General features: G+C 34.2%; 1 protein-coding gene across 4 annotated transcripts in view; it reads left to right on the forward strand.

Annotated features, from left to right (window-relative positions):
* Positions 1 to 103: 103 nt before the first annotated feature.
* IQCB1 (IQ motif containing B1) overlaps positions 104 to 19,290 on the forward strand; it is a 35,603-nt gene continuing 16,416 nt past the window's right edge. The window contains exons 1-8 of one of the 4 annotated variants that reach the window (XM_031454882.2): positions 104 to 144; positions 682 to 764; positions 4,637 to 4,748; positions 4,982 to 5,144; positions 7,092 to 7,221; positions 10,819 to 10,912; positions 14,916 to 15,015; positions 18,046 to 18,224. In XM_031454882.2, coding sequence (XP_031310742.1) covers positions 4,649 to 4,748; positions 4,982 to 5,144; positions 7,092 to 7,221; positions 10,819 to 10,912; positions 14,916 to 15,015; positions 18,046 to 18,224 — 766 coding nt within the window. In that variant the 5' untranslated portion in view covers positions 104 to 144; positions 682 to 764; positions 4,637 to 4,648. Of the gene's footprint in view, positions 197 to 681; positions 765 to 4,636; positions 4,749 to 4,981; positions 5,145 to 7,091; positions 7,222 to 10,818; positions 10,913 to 14,915; positions 15,016 to 18,045; positions 18,225 to 19,290 lie in introns of all 4 variants that reach the window. The other 3 variants (XM_010981549.3, XM_031454889.2, XM_031454897.2) reach the window with 3 other exon arrangements.

Consider the following 19,290-nt stretch of genomic DNA (forward strand, 5'->3'; position numbering starts at 1 on the left):
GCGGCCCCTCTGGCGCCCCTCGCGTGCTGATTGGCTGCCTGGAGAGGGCGCCCCGCCCCTTGGCCCCGAGGCTCCTGGTCCCGTAGCCCCGCCCGACTTCCCGCGTTGAGACGCACGCCGCCCGAAGAAGGCCGCGCTTCTGAGGTGCGCGGTGGGAGTCGGGTCCTTTGGTGGAGGAACGTGAAGCGGGAATGAGGTAGCGGACCTGAGGTGCCAGTTAGGGAAGCAGAGGGTCCCGGGGTACCGGGAGGCCCGGATACTTGGCTTCTGGACCAAGTGACCTGGCATTTAGGCGTTCTTAAGAGAAGAGTCGGCCTGCTCCACGCCCTTTCTGTGGAGATCTGGGGTGGAAACTGAGGCCTGGGGAGGGGCGGGGCCTGGGCACGAGGCCTGGTGTCTTGCCCAAGGCCTCGCAGCGCCAAAGCGGGGTCTAGAATCTGGAGTAGAGCTCCGCGGTCCTTGGACCTGACCGGAGCGACGCCGTTACCTCAGCAGTCGTCTTCTGACTATGTTCCAGAGCAAGTTCTCGGTGGTATTAGGACCGCGACAGAGAGCAGGGGTGGGGGTGGGGGGTGGGGGGTTGGGGGAAAGACGGGAAAAAGGTTCAGAGTTAGGAGCTGCAGATATTTAGGCTCGTTTGCAACTAGATTGGGTTGCCTTCTTCACTTCTTTCCTTCACAGTGATCCGTGGAGGCAGTAACCGCACGGCCACGGAGACAAACTTCCCAGAAGGTCAAGGCCGGAGCTTGTGCTCTGGCAACAGGGTAATAGCATTAATAATTGAAAAATAATTGTCTTTTTTTCCTGTCAAAAGTTCGTGAGTTTAAGGGTAAAGATGAGAAAAGTGCTGTATTAGAGGAGAAGCACCCAAGAGAATTAGTTTACAAATGGTTGCCATAGCAGTGGTGGTTTTTCAGGGTAATCACAGAATCAGACTACTCCCTTACTTTACCTTCGCGTATTGTAATTTATTATTCCAAGTAGGTAGATGAATGAGTCTCCCTCAACCTATCTTTTTGTCTAAATTCTACTCTTTTAAGGCGTATTAAGACTGTTTCCTTGGTAGTTAAGGGCTCAGGTTCTGGAGCCAGAATCTCTGAGTTAGTACCGCAGCGTCATACTCTACAGTGTGACTTTGTGCAAACCAAAATAATGTGCTCATCATTAAAATTGGGGGAAAAATAATAGCACTTATACCTTAGAGTTGTTGAGAGGATTAAATGAATAAACACATGAAAGCATTTAAAACAATTCATGGGCATACAGTAAAAGTTCTCCAAATGGTTATTGTTTTTGAGAATTTACTGTCATGCAACACTTTAGGACCATCCTTGGTAGCTGCCTTCTATTCTAACTCTTGAATTATTCTAAGAGGTAGTAATTATTATTTTGTTTACAGATAAGAAAGCTTGTTCAGGGAAGCCCAGTCCTCTGACTTTGTGGTCTTTATCCTCATCATCTGTGTCATCTTTATGACATTTAACATATTTTACATAATTAAATATTTTATTTTACATATGAGTATATATGGGTATGTGTGTATACTTTTCCAACCAGAACATGAGTGAGGAATCTGCTGTATAAAATCTTTGTGACCCTTGCATCTAACATAGGATTATGCACACTTTTGGTGATGATGATAATGTTTCAGTGATGTTTTGTTACATTAGCCAGTGGGCAAGAACAGTGTTTTAAGCCTGTTTTATCTTAAAAAGGCTTTCAACTAGAAATCTGAGGTTTCCATTTACTAACAAGGAGAAAAGCAGAGCATCAAGAAATTGAGGTTTTGGAATGCCCAAAGTTTGTATATTTATTAATTCTTTCAACATTTATTAGTATTAAATACCTACCACATCCCAAGCACTAGTCTAGCCTTTAGGAATATACCAGTGAACCAAAGAGATAAGAAGGTGGCCACCGAGGATGGTATGAGTTTTGCCCTCATGAAGCTTACCTTCTAATGAGAATTTTCTCTCATCATATGTTGAAATGAACTATATTGTACTAGCCCAGGAATAAACAGATACATTAATGAACTAAATAGAATCCAAAAATATACCCAAGTGACGTTTCAGGTTGTTTCTGTTGTATGCATTCATGATAAGTTACCTCAGGAATTTATGACAGTTACGTGCACTTGTTCTTTTCCACCAATCTGTAACCTCATCTAACTTAAAAAATTTAATTAGCTTCCTTACACCATTCACAAAAATAACTTACATGTGAATTGAAGATATAAATAAAGCTATAAGTAAATGAAGATATAAGTAACACAAAACCATAAAAACAATTTAAAAAGTGAGAATATATTTTAACTTTTAAGATAGAAAGGACCTTTCTAAACATGACATCAAAGGCAAAAGCCATAGAGGGAAAGATTGTTATACTTGACTACATAAAAATTGTAAAACTATGGTAAAACTATAATCAGACTTAAAAAAAAAGTCAGGCAAGGAGAAAATGTTTACAGCCAGTATAAAAGATTAAGGGTTCACATCCATCTGTGAAAAGCTTAAAGCTTCTACAAAATAATAAGACAAGCCAATAGAAAAATTGTTGGGGAATATGAATAGAAAAATATATAAAAGAAGAAATGGCCAGTGAACATGAAAGCTTCCTAACCTCCCAATTATCAAAGAAATAGAAATTAAAACAAGATTATAACCATTTTTCACCCAGCAGATTGGCAAAAACATAAAATATAACATTATGTATTAGTGAATGTATAGTAAAATGATCACCTTTGTACATTGTTGGAAATATAAATTGGAACACTCATTTTGGAAAAAAATTTGGTATCTAATCAAAAATTTCAAAATATGTATCTTCCTACCCAGCCACCTGACTTCAAGGGAAATTCAGCCTGCAAAGTACTATCATGAGTACGTAAAAACTTGTACTTTGATATTCATTGCAGCATTGCTTGTAATAGCATACACTAAATGACTTCTAATAGAGGAGATGTTTAAATATATTTTGATGCACTCTAGAAAGAATGCAATATCCATTCCCTTGGAAAGTTTTATGCCTACTATGTGCCACAAGTGGTGTTGGGCTTGCTTTAAAAATATTTCCAAAAAACTTGTTTTTTGATGATTTATATTTTACCTATTAAGGAATGATCTTTGGATCCATGTATTATGGCCAACTCTTCAGTATAAAGAATGAACTGTAGTACCAGTTATGAAGAATAATAGCTTAAAAAGTGAGTTAGGGAAAACAAGTGAGTCAGAAGTTGGTCATTTGGGAATATGTTTTGTGTTTCTTACTCTTTTACATGGGAGGCAATATAATGAACATTATATAAAATGGTAAACTAATCTGGATTTGTATACTGACTCCACCACATCATGCTGGTAGAACCATGACAAGTTTATTAACTTCTTTGAGCTTTACTTTTTTAAAATCTGTAAAATGGAGATGATTACAGGCCCTACCTCATAGTCCTGTTGTGAGGGCTAATAAGATAATGCATTGCAAAGCACTTAGCACAATGCTTAGTTCATAGTAAACACTTAATATATGTTAGCTTTCATTAATTCTAAGTAAGTAAAGATTTTACTTTTTAAAAAATGATATCTTTGAGGTTTGAATGCCTTAAATTAAAACTTTTATGAAGAAAAATTTTAGCAATAAAATTGTAATGTGGATTTTTTTAAAATTTTAAGACAATTGATTTTATTCATTATGCTATTTATAAACAAGCTTTGGTTATCTTTTAATAACATTTATGAGTTGTGTGTTGGAGATCCCCAAGACCTGCTCCATGTTCAGTGATTTGCTAGGAGGGCTCATAGTTCCCAGGATATAATTACATTCATGGCTATGACTTATTACAGTGAAAGGATAAAAGCAAGATTGGCAAAGGGAAAAGGCACATAAGGTGAAATTCAGAGGAAATAGGTGCAAACTTCCACGGGTCCTCTTCCAGTGGAGTCACATAAGACAGCTTAATTCCTCCTACAATGTGTTGTAATAACATGTTGAAGTGTTGCCTACTAGGGTAACTCACTAGAGACTCAGTGACCAGAGTCTTTATCGAATGGTGGTCATGTGGGCATCCTCTGCTACCACATACCAGAATTCCAAACTTCAGGAAGGAAAGCAGGTGTTCAGCATAAACCATGTCGTTTTTACAAACGGATTAGGCCAGTTGGTCACTCTTACTAGGAAACTGGTGGAAACAGTTCTGAAATCCAAGTGCCTAGACACCAGCCACGGGCCAACCTTGTAAGGAGATCTTTAAAAAATGATAGCAGTCTTAGGCTTGTGTTAGCTCTTTTCTGTACACTCAGTTTCTCTTTTATGATAAAGGAAAATTAATTCCTAACCTAGTATTGTTGTGCAGATTAGAGAGAGTGAATGTTAAGCACAGTTTTTGACTCTTAGTGAGTGTATAATAAACAGTACCTCCTGTAGCTGTTATGACAAGGTATGATGATCTCTAGCTCTTTTACAGATATACTAGTTGGGAAAACCAGAGTTTGCTATAAGGAAGAAATGAGAAAAATCTACCCTTCACTTCTCAACCAAGCAAAATGGTTTTCATTTATACTGAAACTGTATTTCAGATATATAGAGGGTGAATATATGAGGGCTGTTTGATCTTTATTTTTCTGATTCTGCTAAAATATAGGTGGTATGAGAAATGAAGCCAACAGGTACAGACCCAAGGATCTTATCTCTAGCTGCTGAAGTTGCAAACAGTCCTGAGCAGAATGTCCCTGTTATACTGTTGAGGTTAAAAGGTAAGAAAATCTTTCTGTGATTGTCTAACACTTCTTAAGTAACAGTTCCATCATGGATACAATTTTAGAATTTGTTTTTAATTTGTTCAGTGAAATCTTAAAGTTGAGATAAAGCAGTGATGGCTTTTTCCTTTTTTAGTGTATTTTTAGTTATTATTCAACCTATAAAAATACAGATAGCTCTTGGTTTTATTGAGCAAAAAATAAGTATATCTTATTTCCTTTTGCCTTAGAAATAATGAATAACACACCTTTAGGAAGCTCAGAGTTGAAGAAAATCAAACAAGATATATATTGTTATGATCTCATTCAGTATTGCCTCTTGGTCCTCAGTCAAGATTGTTCTCGAATCCAGGGTGGTTGGACTACTATTTCCCAGCTTACACAGATATTAAGGTAAAATGATGTAGTAAGTTAGCTTGTTCTTGAGGGATATAGTAATATATTCTTACGTTCAACATTTTCTTCCTTTTCTTCATCTGCCTAACAAGCATTGGCAACCTTCCATGGTAGGTTATGGTTGTACTTTTCCTTCATAATCTGTGTTATTTTTCCTAGCTGTGTATGGGAGTATGCCACTGTCTAAAATTTTACTCCATGTGCTTGATGAAGATGGTGATCTTGTCTTTTGCTCATCACTGAATCTCAAGTGCCTAACAGACTATTGACTAAGAAATATTGAAAAAATGAGAAGATTAAGGCACTGACTCTTATACTGAAAAAACTTACAATAGAGATGAGATGACAGTCATGTGAATTGATCATACAAGGCCGAATGAAATAGGTGCCGAAATGGAAGGCATAGCAAAGTACTATGGGAGAACAGCTACAGAAACGATTCATTTCACAATATATTGATTTAGCTATCTTAACTGTATATTTCATTAAATAACCCAAAATCCTATCAATAAAATTTAGAAGCATCATTTACCGATCTACTGCCATTCTAGAAATTAAGAGAAAAGAGATCAAAATCTTTTTTTTATAAGAAGCAATAAAATAAACCAGCTGTTCTCAGTGTCTAAGCCACTTCCTAATTAACTGAAAATGTACATTACTAATTGGATCTTAGCTTTCGAAAGCGCTTACTCATAATTTGTTTTAGATAAAGGCCAGATTCAAGGTGTACAGTTAGGAAAAACAGTTAACAAATGTATATAATATTTTTATACTTTAATTTTCAAGGTTAATTATTTCCTTAAGTAAATAAAGCCTTATGGCTTTGTTTTGTTAGATATGTTTGCTCATGAAAATATTGATTGAGCTAGGCTTTCAGAAGTGGAATCCAAGTCTTAAATCCCCATGTTTGTGAATGTACAAAGAACATAATTTCATTTATTAATGTTCTTAATCAAAATAGATTCTTAATTAACTTTCAAACCAAAGAAAAAAGAGAAACTGATGCATGTAAGTCTGTTGACCTTGGGAATTGATATGCAAAAAAAAAAAAATGACACATTGAGCATTAGTCAGTTTTTAGCATACTCAATATATAGTCACTGTTGCTCATCAGTGTCTGCACATTTTGTGGAAGAGCCTTAAACAGCAGTACCTACTCATTAGAGTACACACATAGAGACCATTCTTTGCATGGGGACTTTCTTTGGTATTAGTCTGTACAAATTCTTTTTATTACTGAAACTTCTGAATATACTCATTTCATGTCCAAGGAATGACTACGTGTGGTTTCCAGAGGACTCATTTCTCTAAACGACGTATATTGTACACCTCTCTCTTCTCTTTTTCAATGTATAGTCTCTCTTTCAATGTATATTGTAGAGTGTTCTACTAGAGTTTTTGCCACTTCCTTTTCAGATGTAGGGAATATGCAATCAAATATTTTGCAGATTTTAGGAAAGTAGATCTATTGGAAAGAGTTGGTATAAAATTAGAGTTTTTGATTTCCTAATCTATCCCTTACAGACTAATACTACCCTATTTTTCAGCTAACAGATGTCTAAAATGTATCAGTTAACACAAATGTTATTCCTGAATTAGACTTTCAAAGTATCCTATTGCTTTTAGGTGTTTGTATGCCATTCACTGAAAACTTGCCTCTTTCTCTTTATTGTGAGCCAGCTGTGTTTTGTTTCCTGAAGGATTGACAAGTAGATTTTTAGGACATACGAATTCTGTCTCTAAGTACAGGCATGGTTCACACCACTGTTTACTTTTCTAGAAAGTTGTTGTATTGATTTTCCAGCAGAAGTTCTTTATTGCCTTGGCAACAAAAGAGAGATGCTAAAAGTTCTCATTAAGGCATGGTGTCTATAAAAACTTTAGCATTCAACTATAATTTACAATTAACATAAACTGAGTCACAAACTTGTGCTCTCATTTCAGCCATTGCTGTGTGGGCTTGGAGCCAGGAGAAGATGCAGAGGAATTTTACAATGAATTACTTCCATCGGCTGCAGAAAATTTTCTGATTTTGGGGAGGCGATTGCAAACATGTTTCATCAACGCATCTAAGGTATATGTATTTATTTAGGGTTTTGCGTCTTGTAGAAAAAAACAATTGAATTCTTGAGAAGATGTTCCACATTGTTTTTCAAATGTGCAATATTTGGCTGAAAGTACAATTAGAGTAATAGATTCAAACATTTTTAAAACTGCAACCAAATAAAAAAAAATCTTTACGTTTGAAAATTTTGAAGTGCTGACTGAAACATCCTGTATAACAGTATGCTTTTTGAAGGATCTGCTTTAGGACTGAATTTTGAGCAGCACTCATTAGACACATATTTCCACAGCATCTTCCTAAAACGTACTTTCTACTTAACAGTAGAGGAAAATATTGTTCTCTGGGCCCAAGGCTTTTCTTCATAGTGCCAATGGTGAAGAAGAAAAAAGGTGAACTTTCTGTTTGATCTTTCAAATCCTCTTTAGTCAAAATATTTCAACCCAAACAGGATTCATTTCAAGCCAAGAAGTATTTCTTGGGTGAATTGTGCTGGATGCTATGTTTCCCTTTTTTTTTTGCGGGGTGTGGGGGGCATGGATTATTTAGAAGTATGTTGCTTAGTTTCCAAATATTTGAGGATTTTCTTTATGTTTTATTGTTATCAATTTCTAATTTTTTTCTGTCATAGTCAGATAACATACTCTGTGTCATTTCAATCCTTTGAAATGTTTCCAGACTTATTTTATGGCTCTCCATATGTTTTATATTGGTGAATGTTCCATTACAAACAGTCCTTGATATCCAGTGCTATCTTAACTGGTATCAGAACCATGTAAAGGTTTTGATATACACAAATTTCGTTTAATGTGGTACCATGCAAAAGCAAGGATGCCCTGTATACTTGAATGTGAACTCTGCAGTTGTTGTGTATAATGTTCTGTGAATGTCAATTAGATCAGTTTGGTTATGTAGAATTTATAAGGGGTGATAAGTCTGCAAGGATGAAACTCCTTTACTTTGAAAGAGTTCTTGGCTATATATATTTATAGGCATATTGCCACCTCAGAGATTGAGCAGATTGACAGCTTTTGTGAATTATGAAGGGAAATAGCTTGTCACTGTGGGATGTTAAGTTTCATTTGAGATGCTTTGAGTATATAAGGAATTGACAGTCTTGCATTTAAAAAACTCTCAGACTAATGAAGTAGGTAAAATCTTTAGATATTTCTTATGGAGAACCTAAGACAGATATATTTTTGATTCAAAAACAATAAAAAATTGTAAGAGTGAAACTGAGCAAGATGTACAATAATATGGAGAAAAAAGTGGTTTGAGTGTGAGAAGTATTGTCAGCAGAGAATTTAACTTAGTGATAGAGCATACAGGTCCCAAATACCACTTCTAGCATCTCCACTGACATTTTGAGGGAAGCTAGCAGTAAATAAACATTTGCATATTTGCTGGGCTTAATTCAGTTCAGTCCAATTAAAGCAACGTGAACTATGGAAATTGTGTTGGGCTTGATTTCTTTTTCTGGCTGTGTCACCGACTGACTCTGGGTTCTGAGGCAAACTACTTGATTTCACTGTACCTCAGTCTCCTCCTTTGTGAAATGAATTTCCATCTCATGAATAGTTCAGACCATTATGAAAACTTTATGTTTTTCTCAAAGTACTTTTATTTAATATTCTCCACTTAAGAGCAATAATAATTATATTCTTTTCATTTAAATAGTCCTTCAGTACTTTTCATAATACTTTCCTACTCTTTATTATGGAATTTGTGGAGAGATAAAAAATCTTTAGTATATACATCAAAGGGAGTAAATCAGCTACAAAAAAGAGGGCCACTTGACCCCAGAGCAAAGTAAAATGGTGGATAAAAAGATGAGAGAGGATTCAGTGCACAGACACAGGCCGGGCACAGGGAAAGTGTCCAGAATCCAGGCAGGAAGCTGCTTTCTCAGTTCATGACTCAGGTTCCTATGGAGCAGGTGCTGGTGTGATGGACAAGCTGGTTGGGCAGGAGGACCAACTCTCCTTGCTCTGTAAGCTCAGTTTCTGCCCCTGAGCCCATATGCTTCCCCCCATAGCACTCATTTCTTGATAGGTTATCATGGCAAAAGGGAAGCACAGAAAAAGTTAATTATCAATACAGAATAAAATAAAACAATTTGGACTTTGGATTAAAGGTAATTAAAATTCTGTTTCTAATGTTGAAAAAAAAGATGACAAGAAAACTGAATTTATCTAGTAGTTCTATCTACCTGGGTGTTTCCCAGTCATAAATGTATTTTTTAATTGTCTGGCATATAGGTAAGTAGAGCATATGGTGGGACATACACAGGATGTTATAGCCTAAATTGCAAACTTATTAAAATATACTTACATGTATACATGCACACACACACAGACACACAGACACACACACACACACACACACAGTCTATCTATAAGAATAGAAGAATACCCATGCCAGAATTTTGAAGAGGCTTAAGGGTAAATTTTGTTAACCGAGTCTCAAAGGCTGTGAATTTATGCGTGACATTATCTAATGGGTTTTTAAAGGAAAGTATTAAGTATAGGAGCTCAGCACTATCTTTTGAGGTTATCAGCAATGAGGATTGCTGTGCCCTTTCTGCTGCTTCCGTGAAACTGGCTAAGGCAGTTTATTGGACTAAAGGGATTCTTGGTCTAATCTGACACTTCTTTCTTTTTAAATTATTGTAATATTTGTTAGTACTTGTCTGTTAAAGCACTTATCTAATCCTGTGCTAGAGTAATAGAAAGAAAATACTTTGATTATTATGAGGAGTAATCATAGCAATCATGTTTTTGCTGTTGTCACTATTTTTGTGCCACAGTACATTCAGGACATGGATAAGATTGGTGGCCTTTATACAGCTTTCCACTGAAGTTTCATGGCCAGAAAAGACAGAATTGTGAATGGAATCTGTTTCTTATTTCCCATTGTGTTGCATACTCTAATCTAGAATAATTTCTGACCCTACTTTCCAGAAAGAAAGAAGCAGAAATAATTGTCATTTATTTACTGGATAAATATTGATTGAACATTTACTGTGTGTCAGAACTGTTTTAGACACAGGGTGTATACTGGAGAGGTAAATAACATGGTCTCTGCCCTCATGGAGTCATAGAGTAGAAGCTGCAACTGAAATGCACTAATAATAGTGCTTTACATGCTAACATCTACGTTTGCATACTGCAGTGATTTTCAGCCTTGGTTGCATAGCCAAATCACCCACCTAATTCAGTAAAAATTTGATGTCAAGACTTTTGACTTTGGAGATTCAGATTTCAGTATATTTGTGCTAAAGCCTTTACATAGGAATATTTTTTAAAGCTCCTGAGATGATTCTTATGTATAGCTAGTGTTGAAAAATCCTAGCATATAAACTTGTATTTCTTATACTACTTATATTGTCTTATTTACCTCTGGATAACAACCATTTCTGTTAAGTAGAGCAAGTATCATAAGCCTGTAGCCACAGTTTTTTAAATTAAAAAACTAAAAGCTACAAGGTCATGGACCTCATAAATAGCTACGATAGATCCAGAAACCAGGTCCTGTGATTCCACAGAGTGGTCTTTAAAAAAAAAAAACAATTACAGAAAAGTAAATTGGGTTTTTTGTGTATATGTTAAGGGTGAAGAAAAAGATGCATTACTACACTTTTTCCAAATTGTGACTGATTCTCTTTTCTGGCTATTGGGAGGCCATGTTCAACTCATCCAAAATGGTAAGAGAAAAGATTTTTCATATAACTGATAGTCATTGTAGAGTCACCTGCTAACAGTTTGATTTTTTTTTCCTAAAAATAAATACCTCATTAACTACAGATAACCACAGTTAAATGAAACCACATTGAAATAACCCCACACACAAAAAAATAAAAGCGCATTTGGAGGTTCCAGCTTTAAATAGACGACATTAACAATGTGAATATTATATTAAGGGGAAATTTGCTAAAGTATGACTTTCTTCTTAGCTTTTTCTATTTAGCAAATCTAAGATAAGGATTAATAATTTTATGTCCATGAATGACTGAAAAATTGCGCTGAACACTGGAAGTTGGCACAACATTGTAAAATGATTATAAATCAATAAAAAATGTTTAAAAAATTAATTAAAAGAAAAAATATGACCAACATAAAAAAATAATAATTTTAATAATTTAGGGAAAATTTTTTATGTTTCAAAGATTACAATTGTGTTTTAGACTCAGTATGAGGGTGAGAGAAATCCTTATGTACAGAGTATATATATGATTTAACTCACAGCCTAACTATTGATATAAGAGTAAGCTTTTATATAGTGACATTTTACTGAACTTCAAAGTTCCTTTCTATACTTAGCATATTTCTATACTTACACAGAGAAATGTAAATATATGTTAGTTTCCTTAAGACTGAGAAAGTAATCCTTAATAATAATCATGATAACACTCCTACCTTCTTGGGGGGGGGTTATAATTTGGTTTATTTATTTAATTTTTTTTTTTTAACGGACGTTCTGGGGATTGAATCCAGGACCCCATGCATGCTAAGCATGCACTCTACCACTTGAGCTATACCCTCCCCACAATTCCTACCTTCTTGAAAGATTTAATCTAAGAAAAATGTAACTATATATGAATAATAAAAGAACATTGATTTTTTTAGAGAGTAAAAATTGAACTAAATATTACTATTTTATTTTTCACTCAGAATTATGCATGCACACAATTTAAAGAGTCAAATAGTTCTATAAAGATTGTTTAAAAAAAACGCAATCTCTGGCCCTTGGGCCTCACTCCATTTCCCACTTTCCAAAGGCAGCAATTTTCAATTAGGATAACTAATATTTTTGGTAGTTATATCCAAAATCTATATATGGATTCTATCTATAGAAATCTATCTATTATAGAGCTAAGTAATATGCTTAAATAGTTCCTTTTTTAAAAGCATTCTCTTTTCATTTCCCAATATGGAACAAGTATATAAAGTTCCCAATTTAAAGAACTATTTTACCAAAAATATAAAGTACTTAGACTCACTGTAGTGAGATATTAAAGACCTAGTAAAAAGAGAGACAGCGACAGAGAGAACCTTAAAAAATTTTTTAAGTATACCATATTCCTTTTCAATGATAATAATTGTAACAAAAGTGACAGTACTCCTCAGATTAATCTGAGGAGATTTAAAGTATCAATAAAGTACATATTAAAACTAAATTAAACTGGGTACAAAATTAGGATGTCCAATAACCTTTTCTCTCAAAAGGGTCACCTCCTTGGGGAAATGGCTGACTATAGGTCTGGGGTCAAAAATATGCAAGATAAGCCGGAAGTATCTTGAATACTAGATAGGAAGGAAGCAGTCAAAGTCTATTAGGATTCTGTGAAAAGGACTCAGGAGCCAACATAAGAAGACTTCTAGCCAAAAGTGGGAAATTTGAACAGTAGTAAGGATAATAACTACAGTTGATTAGAACACAACAAATATAGTGAGGCTATTAACCTTTTATGGAAAAAGTAGAGTAGTATAATGAACCCCCATGTACTCATCACTGAATTTCAACAACTATCAGCACTTTGCTAATCTTTTTTATATATTCCTCTACCACTATTTAAAAAAATTACCATTAGAATCTGCTAGGGAACCAGTTCATTTTGAAAACTGGTAAATGAAGAATCCAGCATTTATCCTGCCTTTTCTTACATAATGATGAGGAGAAATTTCTATCTATAAAAATATTCCAATAAGTGAAAAATGTATGATAGAATAGAGCCATTTTGCAACCTTCAGTGAATTGACAGATCGAGGAATTAATTATCCATCACTGTCAACATCTCAAAAGGAGAGACAACCAGATATTAGTGCCTCATCATAATGGCTCATCACAGCCTCACATATGAAATGTATATGCCAAAAAATTCAAACCTGAATCATTTCAATCCTTCAATAGCTCCAATTACCAATTTACAGAAGGTCAGAGAAATCTTAAATTATACCCCAGGAATGCAGTTAGCAAAACTAGACTTTAGGAAGCTCATAGGACAATTGTAAATTGCAAGGGGGAAAAAGGTAGAGTAGGAACCCATAGTTTAAAAGAAATTTAAAAGATAACCAATTACAATATGTAGGTATTATTTGGATCTTGATTTAAACAGACTTATAAAAGTTTACAACAAAACAGTTGGATATGGGAGCACTGGCTAGATATATGATGAAATCAAGGAATCATGATTATTTAGGTTAAATAATGGTTATGTTTTATTTTTTAATAATTCATAGCTATGGGGAATATATATTGAAATATTGGCGGATATGAAGATTTGATGCCTTGTATTTGCTTCAAAATAAAGTAGGCAAAAAGTGGATGGGGCAGGCTAATCAAGATTAGCCTTGAGCTGATCATTGTTAAAGTTGAGTGACTGGTATATATTAGGTCATTACACTATTCTCTCTACTTTTATGTATGTTTGAAACTTTTATTTAAAGAAGTGAGCAAAAGTACCAGTTTTTGTTTGGGGGACCAAATAGTTATCTGACTGCACTTGAAAAACATAATAGGGGCTCCAAAAATAAGTTATATAAGACAACTAGTATAAAAAGTAAGATGGAATGACTTTAATAAATTATTTTATCATAATCTTTTCCAATGTAGAAAAAAGATAAACTTATATACACACTACATACTACATGATTTCAGTGAATCCAAAATGAAGAGTTGTTAATAAAATATCTTTAAGGAGACAAAAGTGGAAAAATATACTTATCTCAGCTACAGAAGAGAATTTTGCTATTGAATAATAGAAAATAAGAAGCCATAAAAATATTTAATAGTAGTAGAATTGTTTTTTGAAGTTGTTAAACATTAAAGGAAAATTGGTGTCTGGTGAAATATTGAAATATTGGACTACGTAAATACAAATGAAGAACAGTAGTTGATATGTGAAAGAAATCAAATATATTCACTTAGGAGATTGAAAGAGGAAAGTTGTTTTGTAGAAGCTAGTGTGGTATTCACAGAGCTGCCTTGCTAGCATCCCTGATCCCACTTAAATTTAAATTCTGATCCGCTAGTGCAGAATGGAATAGAAACAGACATTTACTGGAAGTCTGCCCTGTTGTAGGACATTCTACCATAGCCTGTGAGAGAGCTGTTTATTTTACAGATGGAGAAATAGATGTTCTGAGAGGTTAAGCAATTTGCATAAGCATTTAGTGCCAAGTCTTCATAACTGGCTGCTTAGAGCCTAAAATTTACAAATCAATTAAAAAAAATTGTTCTGTAGTTAATGATTTTATTATTGCTTAAGATACTACCAAACATGACATATTATATAACAATTAAATTTTTTAAGTCAAGAGCCACTGATTATAGGTATCTGTATCATTTCTGTTCCTTCATATTCTCTGTTTTTCACAGAAAATTTGATTTTGTTTACTGAAATTTACTGCTAGAAAAAGATTCAGATTTAGGATGTGTTACATCTTATTTTTAATTTAAAGGGAGATAACAATAGATTCTTAACTTAGTATTTGTGGATATTCTTTATTTGTTACTGTTTATAAAAGTGGAATAACTGTCTATTATTTTTGGTTATTGAAACTATCTTAAAATCATCTTTTTATTGTAATGAATACAAAGGTAGGAGGTTTAGCTGAAATAAACTTTGGTTTGGTTTTGAAAGGACAAGTAAATCCCAATTGAATCATCATAGAATCTTAATCTTTTTTTTTTTTCTCTTTATTTAGTATTGCAAAGTGATCATTTCTTGCACTTACTGCAAACTGACAATGTTCAAATAGGATCTACAGTCATGACTATGCTACAGAGCATACTACAGATCAAAAGGTGACTTGGTTTTACAAAATACTTAAAATTTTTTATGTTTAATCAGAAGCATTACCAGTTTTATTCCAGTTTTCCTGAACTCATTGATTGCATATGACTTGTACTTGATGTTTAAAAAGCTCTATTATTACCATTGTATTTCAGAAAAAAAAATGAATATACAATACTATAAAAGACTGCAGATTTACTATAAAATTGGTATCTTATCTCAGTGCTTAACAAGATTTTAGACCAAATCTCAGGCTTAGAGAAGAAAAATTACTGTGATATCTGAAGAAAAATACTGTGATCACAATAAACAATGCTTTAATTGTGTATTTATTTAGCGGTCTACAAGCTCAGTATTTGACAGGTGGTATAAAAGGGCATAAAAGAAGTAGTAGGCAGTTCTCCCAGGTTAAAATGGGAAGGCAGAACAAATCATTAAAATCATTGATTCTTTTAGTTTAATATGGATTTATTAGGCATCTGCTATATGCCAGGTATATGTCTGTCATTGGGTTTACACAATTGATCAAAATATGAACCTCTTTTTCAGATAGCTTACAGTATAGTGGAAGAGATCAACACAACACAATTATGTTACAGTGTATTAAGTTACAATGTTTGAGGGTGCACAAGTATTAGAGCTCCTAATCCAAACTGAGGGGGGGATGCTTTCTGGAGAAGGTAACACCTGAAATGAAACATTAAGCATGAAAATTTGGCCAGAAAGGAAGAAAAGAAAGCAGTATTTGTAGGTAGAAGTAACAATATAAGCAAAAGTACAGAGATAAGAAACAACATGCTGAGGGTGAAAAGTAGGCTATAGTTCACAAGACAGAATACCATGGAAGAGAGAGCTCCAGAGATCTGCAGAGTCCCCTTCAAGTATTCAGTAGTGTACTGATTGGCACATGCGTTTGAGGAAACTACCTAATGCCAAGAAAAACAGTAATCCAAAAGGATTTAGAGGAACAGTACCAGAAACACACAAAGCCAGGGGTACTGCCTGATTCCAACAGTCAAACTGGAAAACCTCATGAATAATGGAGCATTGGGTAGAGTACTCAGGTTTCATCTCGGTAGTGGGGGATAATTAACATTAGACTGAGCACTATTCTGAACCATCCCAACAAAATGAAAACAAAATCTGAAAGGATCAAATTATTTCCAAGCCAGTTAACTGCATCTGGTAATTGAAACTGCCTACATCTTAAAATCTTCTTTATTCTAAAGTATACAAAGGCAGGAAGTTTAGCAGAAAAGGTCATACTTTGATTTGGCTTTAAAAAGATGAGAAAACCCCGCTTATGCCATCATATAATCTCTTTGCTCTCTCCCCCTCTCCCTGCTTCCTCTACTAATACAAAGTAATTATATCTTGCAGTAATAATTTCTGCAAACTAATGATGTTTAGATAGAATCTATAATCATAACTATATGTAAAATTCTTGAAAATGTAAACTAATTTATAGTGACAGCAGATCAGTGGTTGCCTGGGAATAAGGTACCAGGGAGGGCAAAGAGGGAAGGACTGCCGTGAAACAAAGGGAAACTTTAGGGGGGTGATGGATATGTTCATTATCTTGATTGTGGTAGGGAAAAATATCAGAACTTATCAAATTGCACTTTTAAATATGTACAGTTTGTTGTATATCAATTATAATTTAATGATGCTGTTCAAAATAAAAATCATCAGGCCTTGAGAAGTATTTTGATAAGGGGTAAGATAAAAGATACATTCAGGTATCACAAGTTTTCTATATTGGGTAATGAGACAGTGGTATAACCAAAACAAAGAATATATAAAGAGTTGATTTGGAGAAACAGGTGATAAATTCAGTATTGGTTTTGTTGAACATAGATATGTTCAGCAGGAAGAGAAATAAGAGTCCATGCATAGACTTGTATACAAATATTCATAGCTTTATTTGTAATACCAAAGACAAGACAACTTAGATATCCACTGACTGCTGAATAGATAAACTGTGACTTCTGGAAAAAATCTGGACTAGAGTTATAGATTTATGAGTTATCAGCCTACAAATGATAGTTAAAAACATGAGAGCTTAGTGGAAAGTATGAATCCAGTGAGAAAGGAAGTAGGCTGAAAATGAATCCTGAGGAGTAGCCTTTAAGGGGTATGTTGGGGAAGGGGAACCCATGAAGAAGACTGAGAAAGAATGGTCAATAATCTGTAAGCGGAGGATGGAGGGGGACCAGAAGAACATTGTATCACAGAAGTTGAATGGTAGAGTATCAGGTAAAAACTTTATGATTACTTTTTCTAACTGAACGCAAGTCATTTATATTGTTGTTGAATAAGAATCTATTTGCATTGCTCTCAGATAAGAATCATTGCCATTATTCATTTTCTACAGGCCAATATCTATTTTTACAGAATTGCAAAATATCCTAATAAGTAGTAAATACATAGTCAAAGGTACGCACCCCTAGAAAATGACATGTTCCTTAATGGGATGAGTAAAAGGACGCTCAGTAATCCCTTTTGATTATTTCTAAGTATCAGGTAATTTTTCACGACATCAGTAATGCAAGATGAGGTTGCTAGTATAATAAAGGAAATACCAAAAGAAATTAAAGTTCCTTCTACATTAAGTACATGATAATTAAATTCCTGTAGCATGTTTGTCTTCATACATCATTAAACAATGAACCATGTATTTACTGTCTTGTGATTTTCCTCTTATTATTACCTTGAATTCTTTTGAATCATCTATTTAATATTTTGTACATTTATCTTTCCTCCCCAATTTGATTGCAGGTTTCTCTGAGGAGAGGGCCTTTGGCTACTTTGTATTCCCTATTTTACTTAGCATGGTGCCTTATATACAGTAAGAATTCAATTAATTGGGTTAATGTGGTATATTCTTGGAACTAAGCTATGCACTTAAAATTTGGTTATCTTCTTGGATCAAACCACAGTCAGGCATCAAGTTGCTGAACGTTTTATGTTTAATTTGTTGTAATACTTATGCATCAAGCAGTAATGGTACATTTTTTATTTTTTTTATTTTGTTCTATTAGTGGTGATTTACTCAGAATAGAAGTGAAAACTCTGCATTCAATTTTAGATGAAGTTGTTTTCAAACTTTTATCAACAACTAGTCCGGTTATAAGAAGTACTGCTACAAAGCTCCTACTGTTGATGGCTGAATCCCATCAGGAAATTTTGATTTTACTGAGACTAAGTGCCTGCTACAAAGGTAGTGCTTATATATTCTTTTTTCTCTTGAGGTTTTCAAAAAGAACATTTTTATTGGTGGTTTATGGAAAAAAATTACCTGTGTTTTAAAAAAAGTCAGTACTGAAATGTGCAGATAAAACTGTCACAACAGGAAAAATGAGGAAAAAAATCTTGATGTTATCCACCATCTTCATGTCTCAACAGATGGCATATGATACTTTATTGATGAGGTTACAATGAATATTGCTCCCTCTCTGACAAAAAGGTGTATTGAATATGCCACATAGTGTAGTAAAATAATGACCAAAAAGATTAGTGATCTTACCTAACTTTACTGAGAAAATAGAGCTATGCTTGAGAAATTGACAGCCCTTTTGATTTTTACATCAATTAATAATTACTCTTCAGCTCCTATACTGCCTTTCCTCAAAACAAACAAAAACTTTCCCTCACCTCCAAAACCAAACGTGTATGTGAATAAAAAGTCAGAAAACCTAAGAAGGAAAGGACTCAGTGTATGACCATTCCCATATAATAGTTTTCTACTATTCTACAAACTTTACATGTGTTAAACTATTTAATCTTCATAACAATCCTGTGAGATGTTTACTCTTAACCTCATTTTATAGCAGTAGAAACAGAGGCATGGAAAAAGTAGGTAAATTACCCAAGATCACTCAGTTTTTTTTTAATTACCTAGTAAAGTTATGTGTTAGCTTAATTTTATTTTTTTTGCTAGCCAGAGCTGTGAATTCATTACAATATATTTTCTTATTCAGTATGGTCAAGGACTAGGTTTCTAGTTATTATATGTACTTATTAATACAGGGTTATATGTAAATTTTCAAACATTAGAATATAATGTGATGCATTTAATACCAAAACAATTACAGTGGACTTCAATCATTCCTGATGATTTGGAAGGCACTTTAGTGACTTAGCTTGCATTACTCATTACTGTGAACATAATTATTTTATGTATTATAGGAATAGATAGGGAGAGAAAGTGCCAGTTAAAAAATTCTGTACATGATATTGTGCCAGATACATATTTTTTATCTTTGTAATTAGATTTCTTCTATAGA

Source organism: Camelus dromedarius, chromosome 2 (genome assembly GCF_036321535.1).
Source record: "Camelus dromedarius isolate mCamDro1 chromosome 2, mCamDro1.pat, whole genome shotgun sequence".
NCBI lineage: Eukaryota > Metazoa > Chordata > Mammalia > Artiodactyla > Camelidae > Camelus > Camelus dromedarius.